Source organism: Dicentrarchus labrax, unplaced genomic scaffold, assembly GCF_905237075.1.
Source record: "Dicentrarchus labrax unplaced genomic scaffold, dlabrax2021, whole genome shotgun sequence".
Classification (NCBI taxonomy): domain Eukaryota; kingdom Metazoa; phylum Chordata; class Actinopteri; family Moronidae; genus Dicentrarchus; species Dicentrarchus labrax.
Window position 1 is genome coordinate 25,021,670 of NW_026136702.1, and position 16,123 is coordinate 25,037,792.

The 16,123-nt window shown below is 38.7% G+C and overlaps 1 protein-coding gene across 1 annotated transcript; it reads right to left on the bottom strand.

Moving 5' to 3' along the window:
- Window positions 1-7,018: 7,018 nt before the first annotated feature.
- Window positions 7,019-15,191, bottom strand: cdk1 (cyclin-dependent kinase 1). Its single transcript, XM_051424349.1, has 8 exons — window positions 15,095-15,191; window positions 14,295-14,336; window positions 12,954-13,110; window positions 12,043-12,166; window positions 10,786-10,956; window positions 10,493-10,656; window positions 9,529-9,670; window positions 7,019-7,289 (listed from the first exon to the last, which is right to left on the bottom strand). Exons 2-8 carry the CDS (start codon window positions 14,329-14,331, stop codon window positions 7,173-7,175), a joined length of 912 nt encoding a protein of 303 aa, XP_051280309.1. The 5' UTR covers window positions 14,332-14,336; window positions 15,095-15,191; the 3' UTR covers window positions 7,019-7,172.
- Window positions 15,192-16,123: the final 932 nt, after the last annotated feature.

Genomic DNA, 16,123 nt, shown 5'->3' on the forward strand with positions numbered 1-16,123 from the left:
GCTGAAGCGGCTCCAACAGTCCACTCTGAAAAAAATACACCACAAGGACTTTTAAATGTAAATGCTTAATAAATGTATTAAGGGAAGTTTTACCAAACCAGCCTTACATTATCTATATGCCGTTACCCTGTGCAGGGTCATAGGGACTGGTGCTGGAGTGGGAGGGGGGATACAACATTGACGAATTATCAACACTTCACGGGGCTAGGCGGGTGTGCTAAAACAATGCAGGAGGCTGCATTACACCTTTGAAACATGAAACATATCTAGGAAGTCCAGTTCTGTCGGACCCACCTCCTGCAAACAGAACAGATTAAAGTATTTTATTTTTATATGTAAAGTTCTCCTCATCCATTCATTATCTGTCATTAAAGCTGGTAAACAGTGACATTTAACATCCCTGCCCATGCTGGCATTTCCAGATAAACAGAACTAGTGAAGCAGATCACAGATCAGTTTGACTTGACGAAATTTGTATTTGTTATTACTATTATAATAAACTTTATTTAAATACACGGTGTGTATGCACAAAACCCATGTGTACGTCTTTACCCACACAAACTGGTATTCAGAAAAGAATATTGTGTGGGGAGAATGTGTGCACCTCCTGCATACTGCAGGTGAAATGATGAGGTGGACATGTGGGGATGCATGATAATCATTGGGACAGCTAAATGATCATATAATGGGGAAATTTACATTATTATGAATTATCAGGATAATCAAATTACAGAAAAAAGGAGTCAGGCCAGGAAAGGTTAACATTCAGCTGTGTACAGTTAATGTCTGTGGCAGGTTCCAAACTGGAGGAGGCGCTCCAACAATGTGTGGCCTCATATTCAGCTGTCGTAGCTATCTGATGGTTTCTGGGGCTGGTTGCATAAAGACATCTTCAGATAAAACTAGTTTGAACTTGCTACCCTAATGTAAGCTAAAACACTCCAATAAAGACTGAGTTACGCTGCAGACAAGTAGAGGACAATGTGGCTCAATGTTTACCACCCGGGGGGTGGGGGGGGGACAGAGCTGACTTGTGAAGAGCACTCGCACATGGGCTCCAATTTCTGACAGCCATGAAAGAGCTGCCTTCAAATAATTAATTCAATTCAATTCAATTTTATTTGTATAGCGCCAATTCATAACAGAAGTTATCTCAGGACACTTTTCAAATAGAGCAGGTCTAGACCGAACTCTTTATAACATTATTTACAGAGACCCAACAGTACCACCATGAGCGAGGTGAGCACCCCAAACCATTTAACAACAAAACAACAAAAATAAAACATTGAGCAACCCAGAAAATGTTGCTGTTACGTGGTATGTGCAGTGGTATCAGTAGCATCAGACATTTGAGTCATTGCTGCAGCAGTGTAGACTGCAGGGTCTTACTCCCACATGAGGAGCTTTGAAAAAAAGAAAAGAAAATAATGTTGTCCAAATAAATAGTGCAGCTATATAAGTCTCTCAGACGGCAGCCTGTTTGGACCGCTTGATGTGCTCTCTCAAGGTGAAGAGAAGAGTCTCTCTCTGTCTCAGTGCGACGGCCGAGGCAGCTGCAGCTTGAAGATGGGTTATTCTATAAGATATTGCACATCATGGTTCAGACGCCTGCTAGAGCATGCTGGGTATGAACCACAGGGAGGTGCAACTTACCCTGTATATCAAACAGTCTTCATAGTCTTCTGCAAAGGTTTTTAGAGGTTCTGTCAGGTCAGCACAGATGTGTGTGCACATCATCTGCAATCACAGTGTCTCACTCATTCATTATCCACATGCGTATTTTATGGAATTATTATTTTCCTGCAGTATGGTGCACTCAGGCTCAGACTCACTAACTTGAGCTGAATTTGGCCATAAAAGCTGCACTATACCTACTAAGTTTGTCTTTTTTTTAAAAAAAACTTCCACTATATCCTGACATTGGTACATGAGACAGATCTGTGAAAAACAAAAATCATGTTTGACAATCGATACAATATTGTAAAAAAAGATATTGTGATACTAATATCTTCTTACCGTCCGACATTTAATACAGTCAAACTTACAGCAGTGTCTTGGACGTCTGTGAGCTGTCAGAGAGAAGATGCACGAGCATGAAATGAATTAAAGATTAACCTCTGAAAACTGAATAAACATAACGAGGCAGGTGTTGAAACATACTAAAGTAAAACATGAAATTCACAATAAAAGCAAAATTCTTCATGTTATTGCTATTGGATGAACACCTCCAAACTATTTTGATCTCTTACAGCTTTGCAAACTGGGATGGTGGCTCTAGACACCAGGTCAAAGGTCACAAAAGCCATTAGAAAGGATTCTCTGGTGATATCAATACCAGGGCTTATGGCAGTTTGGCAGGACAGCACTGCCACAGTGTGACTGGGTGTGCCTTAAAGCTGCAGCAGGTCATTTTTAAAAACATTATTTTTTATCATATTTGCTGAAACCTTCACTATATCCAGTAGAACAACAACATTTTTATATTTACTTTTTATAAAGGCTGCCTACTGCATCTTTAATTAGAGTTATTTTTCTGATATTGATATGTCAGAAATAGTAGTTCTATATAAAACAATGAAATATGTTTAAACCATTGACAGTATAAATGTGGTTGTCTGTCTGCCTGTGTGTCAACACTATAAGCACCTGTAATACCCTACTTACATTTAGATTTATGAGTAATTCAGTATTTTCCATCTCTTCCTCCACTTTTGTGCTATCGTGAACATATGTTGCGTTTTGTTTCAAAGGGTACTGTGGAGCCGCTAAAGTTAGCAAGTAAAACAAGATGCAGGCTGAGGAGAGTCCCAGGGTCCAGTTTACCACTGCGCAAAGACAAGAGAGTGAAGACAGTGGAAGTGGGTAGAGGTAATTAGAGAAGACTAAACACCCTCCAAACATAGGGAAAAGATAAAAAGTTCCCATGTGGCTGATTTATAGACAATAATCCATTGTGAGGATGAAGCCACGTGCAGTGTTTTATAATAACATGTTGTAGGAGTTTGAGTGTTACAGCAATAAAGGCATGTTTTAGAAATTGTTTGTAAGTTGGAACTAATGATTCATGTTAATCTAGCAATGTATAACCATTAATTAATGGTTGATAGTACAGTCATCATAAGCCGGGTAACTTTTGGCCACCCAACAAGAGTCACCACCTTACAGTGGAGGACACGTAATAGTGAAAGCTCTCCCAATGGGTCCTGGGTGGGGGGGCCACAGCCGATCACATGTTGTTATTGTATACAGCAACTGAATCCACTGCCGTCCTGTTCCTGTTGTTGGATGCCAGGCCTGGCTCCAGGATACTTGTCTTTAAGACATTTGGAACACTCCTCCTTTTGGACAGCTAACTGTCGGACAGATAACTACACTGTAAAACCTGATGAGTTAGTTTAACTCAAATTATTTAGGAAAATTGTCATAAACAGTTTAAATGTATTACCTCCAATAATTTAAGCAAAATATTTGATTTGAGTAAAAGTAACTCAAGTATTTATTGTTAAGGTAACTTAAGTTAGTCAATTTCATACAGTTAATTGAACGTAAAACTAGTACCTACACTCATACACACTTAAATTGAATTTACTCAGTTTTCTTCTAGTGAAGCAAATGATAACATTACCTTTCAGAGCCGCTGACGCATGATAAAAACAATTTACAATCAATCGACTATCAAAATGGTAGCTAATTAATTTGGGGGCTTACATTTAGTAACATTTTTTTTCCCACTAAAGCAAATTACAATACCTACGAGAAAATAAAGTAATCGTCTATTTATTGTCTGTGGATCAACTAATCTAAATATTACTGCTGTAAATAACAAGAGCGTACTTGTTCTTTATGTGACTCTCTTCAAATCTCTACACTTTGAGGATCATTAAGAATTATTTGGATGCATAATTGGGCTTATGATGATTAATAATATATATATTTAAATATATAAAACAAAAACTGAAAATCCTACCCAGCACTATAGCACTGTTGAATCCTTAAAAGTTAGATTTAAGATTATTTTTCTCAGAGGATAAAAAGACATCTACTAATGAATCATAAATGGTCAATAATCAATATACTATCACATATTGCTGCTGTAGGACCCTCACATTATCACCCTTCATCATCATCATCATGCAGCAGCTATAAGAGGGACAGCGGAACACTTCCACTTACTTGTTCTTAGGTCTGATTTTTTTTCAATTCAATTGTATTTTTATAGCCACAACTTATAACAGAAGTTATCTCAGGACACTTTTCAAATAGAGCAGGTCTAGACCGAACTCTTTAAAACATTAATTACAGAGACCCAACAGTACCACCATGAGCAAGACCTTGGAGACGGTGGCAAGAAAAAACTGCCTTTTAAGAGGCAGAAACCTAGGACAGATCCTTCGGCTCTAGGTGGGTGGTCATCTGCCTCGACCAGTTGGGGTGAGAGAGAGAGAGAGAGAGACAGAGAAAGAGAGACAGAGAAAGAGAGACAGAGACAAAGGTGCACAGCAACAACAGTAGCAACAACTACACTAATAGTAGTGACTGATGATGAACATGAAGAAGATGATGACGACGACAACAGCAACGATGGGACAATGAACAGTGATTATAGTAAAAATAGTAACTGTAGTAATAATAATAATAACAATAATATCAGTGATATTGGCAATGGCAATCTAGCAGGACCATGGCAGGAGACTCCACCAGGATCCATGAGAACCTGTGAGACGAGAAAGCACAAGAACTCCGGGGAAGAAGTGAAGTTAGTAACATGCATTAATGGAACATGAATGAGTGCAGAAAGAGAGAGGAAGAGAGGAGCTCAGTGCACCATGGGAAATCCCCCGATAGTCTAGGCCTATAGCAGCATAACTAAGGGATGGTTCAGGACTCACCTGATCCAGCCCTAACTATAAGCTTTATCAAAGAGGAATGTCTTAAGCCTACTCTTAAATGTGGTGAGGGTGTCTGTCTCCAGAACCACAACTGGAAGCTGGTTCCACAGAAGAGGAGCTTTGTAACTGAAGGCTCTGGCTCCTGTTCTACTTTTAGAGACTATAGGAACCACAAGTAGCCCAGCATTCAGAGAACGTAGTGTTCTAGTGGGGTAATAGGGTGCTATGAGCTCTTTAAGATATGAAGGGGCCTGACCATGAAGAGCTTTATAGGTGAGGAGGATTGTCTGATGACAAGGATGAAGCTCTCCGAGTTTTTCTCTGAATCTGTGGGTTGTGTTTCTCCATCACAGCAATGATGGCTTCTATTTCTAATGAGACGCTTGTGTGGGGCTGCCCACAACACATCGTGAAAAGAAGTGGAGGTTGGTCAAAGGATTTTTCTTATCCAATATAATAATGTGATTAATGCAGCTGACAGCACAATCATAACAAACATCCCTCACTGTCATCCTGTCATATAGTCATATATTAAACAAAGCCCATGTGCTATTATTGCTTATTGTTAAAGCGTCTGTGATAATATTGCAGTAACCTTTATACAATACAGTCCCTCCAGGAAGTGGGAGATGTTGCAATCACAACTATTCAAGCAAATTTAACCAATCCCTGTGAATTCTGCGCAACCTTGCAATTTTGTCCAATCTCAAGTTTCACCAATCAAAGCGAAACCTACATTTCCAGTTGTGAATATTTTGTTTCAACAAAAACATGTTTTTAAATGAATTGCCCTCATTTGTTCCAAAATACCCTTTACAAATAGAAAAATCAATGTGGCGTGGGAATATAAAATGAAATATTCATAAAATATCATCATGTATGACATGACATCTCTGGAATTAACGTAGCAGCTCCTTGTTGACTTGTTGCAACAAGCCACGAACAGTGCAGAGGTCACAACCAACCACACTGTACTGGTTATTAGTATAGTTATTCAAATAATGTACATGAGTACAAATTTTAGTTATTTGTACTTTACTTGAGTGAGGCAGGGCTCTATGCTCCCATAGCCTTCAGAGTGAAATTCTGTTTTCTCAAGAGGCCTTAGAATGTATTAACAATGGTCTGATTTTTTTTTGCCATTGGCAGCAATGTTACTTGGTATGTATGTAAAATGTTACCTGATTGTGGGCTGCTGGAAGACATTACACATACAGTGTGAACAAAGCGCTACTGGGATCCATTTCAATCCATTTTTGAGGACCAGCAACTTCTATGTTCTGTGAAGTAAAATGGTTTTGTGAAAGATCAATATGTAAATGTTTTAATGTCCCGTTGGAAAGGGCTGTCTGAAATACACTTAAATACAGTGTACATTTAAACTGATCATTTTTAGGTTGGCCATTTTAAGTGGACAACCCACAGCAGAACATTGCTTAGTTTCTGTGCTGGTACTACTGTCTGCTTTTTCAAACTGTGCCAACCGCTGACTATGGAGAAGTAACTCACAACTGTGCTTCAATAAACCCAAACTACCCCTTTGTATTTTTAATCCACCCATCCATTTTCTGCTACTTATCCAGCTCATGTTCATGTAATCATAATAAGTGTTACTCAAAAACTATTACTACTACTGATATTTATTAGTAATTAGTTACACTACTATCCCTCATTTTTTTTATAACTTTCACTATATCCTGACAGTAGAACATGAGACAGATCATCTGTGAACAATCAGGTTCCTCTGGCTCCTCCTAGTGCTCCTGATGGGATTGTAAGACTGAACCAAAACTGATGAACAAAGATAGTAACTGTTGAAGCAGCTTTGACTGAACTTCTTAATCATACTTGTTTAATTGCATTATACCAAGTATGCTGCAATGATGGAAAACTACTATGCTATACTTGAACTGTCTCAGGCTTCTCTCTAACACATCACTTTGTTGTTATGCCCCAAATGAATCTTGGGATCTTCAATCAGCCATCATGCTGTATTATTAAAGTGGTATACACAGTGAGTGTTTTCAAACATTGAAATGCTCCAATCCTGTCATACACCAGAGAACCTTTACCATTTTAGAAATTCAGACACTACAACTTATGTTATATTTTCAGGAAAATGTCAAAAATCACAGAAAGTGCAGTTTTATTGAAAAGACGTTGTTGAGAGACAAAACTTTAGTAAAAAGGTCTAGAACAATTTTCACACACACACACAAGTATTTACAGAATGATAATTCACAATGGGTATGAATGTGTCTGCATGTAAGGTCAGTTTGTGTTTTAGATTTTGTTGATGCTGGCAGCGGGCAGGGTGGATTTGTCCAAGTCGTCAAAGTAAGGGTGAGTCATGGCCTCGCGTGCTGAGATCCTCTTGGGAGGATTGTAGATCAACATTTTCTACAGCAGAGAACCAAGACAGGGAGGAAGAGGACAGGGTCACAACGGATATTTCTGTGTGCAGTTACATTAAACCTGCAGGTGGTCATTTTTATAAACAGATTGTCATATTTGCTGAAACGTTCACTATATCCTAACAGTAGAACATGAGAGATATTGTGTGGAACAATCCGGTTCCTCTGACTCCTAGCTCTAATGGCATTTGCAAGAATCCACCGGGCCTGAATGAAATCAACCAATTGGAGCAAGGAAAGATAGTTGATTATTGAGTCTCATTCCAAGGGCATCAAATACAGACAGGACACTGGGAATTAGACTCATCAACTATCTTCAAGCCTCCAACACCAGAGCGTTTTCTGTTTTCATTCAGGCCTGGTGGATTCTTACAAATGCCATTAGGAGCACTAGGAGGAGCCAGAGGAGGCTGATTGTTTCACACATTATCTGTCTCATGTTCTACTGTCAGGATATAGTGAAAGTTTCAGCAAATGACAAACATTTTTATACAAATTACCTACTGCAGCTTCGAGTGAATATAACCTGAGGGACTGGAAACATAAGGGTTGAAGTCTCAATGCCCCTCTCATGGTTGCATGGGAATGTTGTTGAAGGACTAGTCATTTAATTGCAACCACCATGCTAGTTCACATGACCAACACTACATGGGTTAATTTGCAAAAACAGATATTTTCCCGTTTTATTTATTTATTTTTCTAAATCATGTTTTTGTGCAATCCAGGGAATATCAAATTACTGTTAAGAATGGCTGTCATATGTTTTTGCAAATGTACTCTCCGCTAGTTGTTATGTAGGTTAAGACTTGGGGGGAATAAAGTGCTTCAAAAAAAGTAATGACCAAAATGAACAAACTTCTTTGTCTACTTTATAATCTACCAGTTTTCTCAATGACTTCGGCACACTCGTCAAATGGAAATGGCCTTTCTCTGATCTATACAGCATTTCTTGCTGATCTTGAACACAAGTCACATGATGCTAAATAAATACAATTACAAAATACTTAAGCAAACTGTCACAACCTGTCGAACAGAAATGTTTCATACATTCCAACAGTCTAGTGTTTCAAAAAGGAAGTGACAAGATTTTACATGCAAATTATTTCACAAGTCATTTACTGGGGCAACTCCTCAGTTACACCAGTTACTGAATGTGACCCTGGCTGCTTGCTTTTCTTGATAATACAATTCAAAATTTCCAGGTGATTAGTTTTAATATTTAGCAGGGGAGAGAAAAAAAAAGAAAGAAAGAAAACCTGGAGGACACGGTGGAAATTCCATAAGCATGGACCTAACGGAATCAAAAACTGTATAAACGAACAGCTGACCAAGAAAGTCAACAGAGACACATATACATGTTCAGAGAAAGAGACAGGGTGGGGGAAAGCCTTTCCTTAAGGGACCCCTTTTCTATCATTGAGTCAACTGACAATCCCTGACTGACATATTTATGGATATTTTATAATATATTCGATGCATAACAACAGTACTATGTATGATAACCGTACAATAAACCCAAACAGTGAACACAATAACTGCTGGAAATTTTCATAAAATTTAAATAAATATTGATCAGATATAGTGACTTCATATAATTGTCTGTATTGTGTATTTTTAACATTTTTTAACAATCATACAGACTTATTTTTTAACAAATTCTGTGTCTCCCCTCCCATTGTTCAATTAGCTCTTATTTTTTGTATTTTTCTAATGGAAAAAGGATAAGGCTGTTTATCAGAGTAAAGGCTCTGATTATAGCTTGTGTTCAGGTCTTCAAAGTCTAGATCTTAAATATAATCTAAACTTTAAAAATAATTTACATGTTAATTAAAAATTGCTGAGATATAGGCCTACTGCATATATTATTTAGGGTTTTCTTACACCCCTTAAAATCCTAAAAATCAAAAAAAGAAAAAGAAAAAAGGCCTCATGACCCCCTGTGAAGCTTTGCCAACCCCTAGTAGGGGTCACAACCCCCAGGTTGGGAACCGCTGGTGTAGTGTATACAGGGAAAAGAGATGGGGAAAAGCATAGTAAGTAGTGAGTTAACACTGAAATTGGAAATGACCTACAAGAAATAATTAAATAATAGTTTATAGGGTCACTTAAACAGCAAGGCTGGGTGGAGCACAACAGTCTGGGATTTGATTGAATTGGAGGAGGAAAAACAAGACAAAACAAAGTCAACAGCCTGAGATTATAAATATTTTGGCCCTAGTCCTTACCGCCAGTAGATCCAGGCCATTCTTATCCAGGTTTTTCACCATTGATGACAGGTTGCCAGACTTCCATTTAGGGAAGGTGTTTTTGTAGTCAGGTAGGCTCTCTACATCAGGCCACACATCATTGTTTGGGGTTCCCAGAGTCCTGGAAAGAACAGAAACAGAACATGGATGTTGTTGCTGTGCACCTGTCTGTGTCTCTCGCTCTCTCTCCCCAACTGGTCGAGACAGACGACCACCCACCTAGAGCCGGAGGATCTGTCCTAGGTTTCTGCCTTTTAACAGGCAGTTTTTCCTTGCCCTTGTCGCCAAGGTCTTGCTCATGGTGGTACTGTTGGGTCTCTGTAAATAATATTTTAAAGAGTTCGGTCTAGACCTGCTCTATTTGAAAAGTGTCCTGAGATAACTTCTGTTATGAATTGGCGCTATACAAATACAATTGAATGGATATATATATATATAAATGATTTTAAAATCCAACTGTTAACACGTTAGATTCTGATTATGTATGCGATGTATTCATTGTGTCCATCGAACACACACACACACACTTTTATTGTACTGTGTTCATCAAAAAAGGTAAACACCACAGACGCGCGGGTCACAGTGGGTCAGCGGGGTAGCCACGTTGCATGGCTATTAAAGTGCTGTTCACATTTATTCTTTTTGAAAGAGAACAGCCGGTGAGGAAACTCCACTGACCAATGGTGTAACTTCATCACTTACTTAATATAGGGCCAGCTCCTGCTTTGCCACAGTCCAGCAATTAAAAAAAAAAAAAAAAAGCTTTCTGATAGGGTCAAGGCAAGTCCATCACCATTAGTGTGCGAGTGTGTGCGTGAATGAGAGGCCAGTTGAAAAGAGCTTTGTCCATGTAACCATTTACAATAGTTCAACAACTTGCAGTTAACAGTTCAACTGATGATGGTTCCATTAACTGCATGTAGATATGCTCTGGTGTGTCTACCTGAAGATCCTGAAGAGCTGGTCTATCTCAGAGTCTCCATGGAACAGAGGCTTCTTTGTGGCAAGTTCAGCAAAGATGGTCCCAGTGCTCCAAACGTCGACAGGGGTTGAATACCGGGGTGAACCCAGGAGGACCTCTGGAGCCCGGTACCAAAGAGTTACAACCTGGGAACACACACGGCATTTTAGAGGCTTTCTGTTTGTCGGTGTGATCCAATATCCCCTTAAAAATCATTAAGCGTTGGTGAGAGTCTCCGTCAGGTTTACAGTTCTGGTATTTGAATGGATTCTTACCTCATGGGTGTAGACCCTAACAGGAACGCCGAAGGCCCGAGCCAGGCCAAAATCTGCCAGTTTAATAACTCCCTTGTTGTCAATCAGGAGGTTCTGGGGTTTCAGGTCCCGATGGAGGACTCGACGACAGTGACAGAAGTAAATACCCTCCAGGATCTGGTAGAGGTAGCTCTAAAAGGTGGTAACGGGCAAAGGGTGGGGGATGGGATGGGATGGGGGGGGGGGTAATGAACATGGACACACATTTAGAAACTGTTAATTGACAGAACAAGACAAATGTTACATTAATCTGTTTGAATTGTTTTATTAAAAATCAACGGCCCCCTTTCACTAGGTGACAAAGATTGTAATAGCAGTACACCTAACCCATCAATTTCTTTGAAGTACTTGTACTTTGGTATTTCAATTTTATATTACTTCATAATCAAATAGTGTGTTTTTTACTCCACTGCATTTGACCACTTTCTGCACTTTAAATGTATATAGATGCTAATACTTTTGCTATTTTACTTAAGATTTTGAATGCAGGACATTTCTTATAACTTATATGTTGTGGTATTGCTACTTTTACAGAAGTGAAAGATTTGAGTACATTAAGCATGTTAAATGCTGTAAAATAACTAGAAGTAAATATAGGTTATCTTAAAAAATAAATGATGTGATGTGATCTATTAGATAGTGCTGACAATGAGACTACAACGAGAGAAAGACAATCAGGTGGCCAATCCCTAGTTCCGAATTTATTTTTAAGTTATTTTTAAAGACATTTCCTGTAGGAGCTGGAATCATTACAGACCAACATGCTTTAAGTCACACATTGAGTATTTAAGAGTAGGAGGATATGGTTGGACTTCACTTCCAAACATTTTATCTAACAGCCACTCAGCATCAGCATACTCCACTTAAAAGTATAATTAGTAAAACAGAATATTCACTTTACTGTTCAGTCATTTTAAGTCACCATGTTCTTTGAGATACATTATTTGATTCCATGAATCCAATTCAAAACTAACTCGACTGCAATAATAGAGCTGTCACGCCGTTTACTGTACACCGTTCTTCACTTTAAGTTATGTTATATTTTAACTTTATTCTATTATTCTATTTGTGTGTTGTGTAAAGGGAGTCGGGCAAAGTAAATTTTCATTGTACGTGAAAACCACTGTTTCATCCTTATGACAATAAACCTCTTGAATCACATACAGATATAAAGATCCCAAAGAGAGAGGGAGGGTTTATTAATCACAACACAGTTACCTTGACAAGCATTGGGTCCATGTACTGGCCAGAGGGGATGGAGTCCAGGTACTTCTTCAGATCCATGGACAGGAACTCAAAGATGAGGTAGAGACGAGACTCCTGCATCAGGACATCAAGGAGTCTGGGATACACACAAACACACTGACTAAGTCCATACTGCATTCATGTTGAAATGTTCTCACACTCTCACTGGTTCTCTGTGACATCAAACTGGATGTCTTTGGGTTGTGGACAAAAGACATTTGAAGGCGTCACCTTGGGCTTTGGGAAACACTGATCAACATTTTCTGGACCAAACTACTAATTGATTAACCGAGGAAATGTTGAGATACACAAGATAATGCCACCATTGTTCTAATCTAGTGGCATGTCAAATCTGAGCTGAATGTTACCATTGATATGTCTGGGTGAAGTGGTATTTTATAGGGTTTCTACAGATTTCAACACATTAAAGACTTTAGGACTATTGTGAATGCAATTTAAGACCTATTTTTCATTCCCTACTGCCAAAAAAAAAAAAAACAAGTACAAAGGATATAAAGGAAAATCAGTATTGGTTCTATGTCGGTTTGGTTTTTTGTAGTTGTTGCAACATTTTAAAGCAAGACTAAAAAATAAATAAATATGGCCAACTGTTTATTAGTGCCATTAGCCAGTAAAAAACAGGCAGTGACATACCGCACAGAATCCACATATGCCACTAGAATAACAGCATGGCCATACCCGTAATCACTTTTTGATCTTAGCACTGCTGTTATTTTATTTTGGGGCCTGTCTCACTGGGATGTAATGCAACTGTTCTCTGTACATACCATTAGTATTTTATAAGCTGGAATACCTCATTTTGCTTTTAAAACCCTTTAACCTCACACCTCATTCTGTAACTTACACAGACAAAGCCAACGTACCGTACAACATTGGGGTGCTTCAGTTCCTGAAGCAGAGAAACCTCTCTGACAGCAGTGCTGGGAACCCCCTCCTCTTCACTCTCCAGACGGATTTTCTTCATAGCCACAACCTGCCCGGTGGCCTTGTGCCTGCCCTTATACACCACCCCATAGGTACCTGCAAGGACACGTTAACAAAGTAATTCTAATCATATCAATTCCCATCATACTACTGGGTACCTACAGACCCCAAAGGTGTACTTTGTCATATCTCACACATGCCGTACCATCATATCAACTTGTAGTTTTAATGGCTGGAAGTATTTATTGGCTGAGTTTGTGCCATGAGACGTCATTTATAGTATCACAAACCATCAGGAGGGGGGCACCGGTGCTCATTGTGAAGGAGAAAGACACAGATGTAGCAGACAGAGTTCCTCATGTGCACCATCTATTTTAACTTTCCTAATTTAATAATGAGCTGTTTATTTCAGATGACATTAATTACATAGCTAATAATATTAAGAAATAAGCTAATTAATAAATTGACAATGTAACTTTTCTTCCAAAAAGCCCAAAGCTGCCATAATTGGAGCATCTTAAGATTTATAGCCATTTTTTTTCAAATAGTGTAGACAAAAAACAAAACATTGAATCTTAAAACCATTAATCAGAAATGTTTAAATTGGCTTCAGCTTCTGTTGTTTCTGCTCCTAATTCACAGATTGCAACCTGAAGACTAGAAGAACTACAAACATTAACTCTGAAAGAATGTATAAGTCCAATAACCCCATCTGAACAAGACTGAATATAATTTGTATTTATCTTATAAATAATATAATTTAATTTCTTTCTTTCTTTTACAGCTCAGGGGTTGGGTCAAATCAGTTGCCATGGGGATGAGGGAAGGTAGTGGAAAGGTAAATGGTGGCTATCTAAACATTGTTTCCTACACACAGACCAGCGATGTATGATTGCATTGTAGCTGCAGGGTAGCTCGCTGACTGTAAACTGCCTGAACACAAATATGTGATCTGGGTGTAGGTGTACATCCAGAATTGTGTATTCATCTTAAAATGAGGCCTGGTGGACAAGTGCTGAATAGCAGTACTCTCTGAGAGGTCCTACCTAAGAGGAAAGTTGTACATAAGATTTGACAGGGGCAGGGCCCTAACATATTACAGTAGCCAAACTGACCCTGAATAAACTTTATTCTTCATTAAAGTACCTATAATTACAATACAAGGATGCTGAGTCATTTTACAGTGTAACTTTACTGCCATAAAGCCAAAACCTGTTAGAATTTGTGCAGCATTTGTTTGAAGAATATAACGTTAGCTAGAAGAAAACATTAAGACCAACCTTCTCCAATTTTCTCTATTTTCAAGTAGTCTTCCATATTGCCTGAAAGAAAAACACACATGCCGTCATGCCAAAGATATTTCAACACCTATCATTACCTTCCAGTAGCTTCAGTTCATGCTTACCTTTACATTACAGACTTAGTTGTGATTACTGGGACATCTAACGACATGGAAGTGCCCGTTTTACTTAACGTTACAATATCAAATGTGGCCTAAAAAGTAGCAAGGCTGGGGATGGCTAACGTAACTTGCGTAGACACAATTACCGGTATAAATTAAGTTAGTTAAGTACAGAGTGTAACTAAATGTTAATTCAACCATTTACAGCAATGTATTATTGGCTTTTGCGATAACCTAACCAACCTACGAGCGTTGTGTTGGTATTTCAAACTGTAACACCTAAAGCAAATCAACGTTAAAGCTGCCTAAGTAATGCTAAATGTAAGCTAACGTCAGAGATTTGATCTGGTGTATGTCTTTTTACACCAGCGGTTTACTGTTATCTAACATTAGTGTTTTCATTTAGCCTAGGACTGTAACGTTAAGAGACGGCAATGATATAACGTTAAACTAGTTAACGAGCCGTTAAACTTGCCGTTTTCTTCATGCTAACGTTAGGTGAGTAAGTTGAGGTCACCAACGTTAGCTTAGCAATTGCTAAATCGACAAAGCCACTTTCAATTAAGTTGCTAACGCAGCTGACCTACTTTCTGTCTAGATTGAATGGTTTAAATTTTCAACTAACCTGACAACTCACAAAGTCATATTTCAGCCTGTGTAAAATGAAATAATAATTACCTGACTGTGCCTCGCTTCGTATGGATGTACTCTCCGTGCACAGACTGCCGCTGGAATGCTACAGACTCTTTTGAATTGACCGCAGTACAGCAGCAGTTCAAAACAGACCAATGAGCGCAAGCGATGCCTTTCAAAACAGCCAATGAGAGGGTGGGAGGCTGTCATGTGGGCTGAGCGGGAGAGAACGCGCCGACGGAGCTCAAAACACTCGGTGTTCCAGGCAGGAACCACAGTCCTCCCCATAATGTACAGTATCCTAGCAGCAAGTATTCTATCAGTGTTTAAACTGGGGGAATGTGCTGCATAGGGACAGCATGGTATGGTGTGTGTGTGTGATTCAAATGATGTCTGTGGACAGGTGTTGAATGGCTGTACTCTTTGAAAGGTGGAAAGTGACAGGGATAGCAGTGGTTTTTCAAGGGTCACTGAGTGAGTTGTGCAGGAAGAATATTTTTGGCTGTTTTGATTGATTGTAATTTGTAGTGATCCTAGTTTGATCATTGATTGACTATGTAACGTTATATACTAGTATAATCTTCAAACCAAAACATAAGACAAAAGGGGACAAGGGGGAGCCCACATCAATGCTCATTATCTCTAGATGTCAGATAATCACTAACTATGAATTAACTAGACATTCACAAGGAAATATCTCAAATTCATCATTAGTTCTATATAAACTACAGTAAAGTACGGTGTAAGTTAGATATGCAAGTATATTACAGTGTTAAATCCTAATGTAAACAATAAGTCCATTTCAGTTTCATATGTAACTAATGGCAGCTACTGGCCATACATACTGCGATCAGGATAACTGCCACAGGTTCAGGATCTGTACTGGATTTGTACTGGTCCACCACCATGGGCTCAGGTGTACTGCTAGGGTTCCCACAGGTGAATGCTGGCTGGCTCTAAAGTGCGCCACTGGAATCATTTTAGACTTTAACAAATTATACTCAATGAATACTGTAAATTGATACATTCAAAAACAGCTAAAATATTAAGTAAATTGATTGAATTTGGATATGA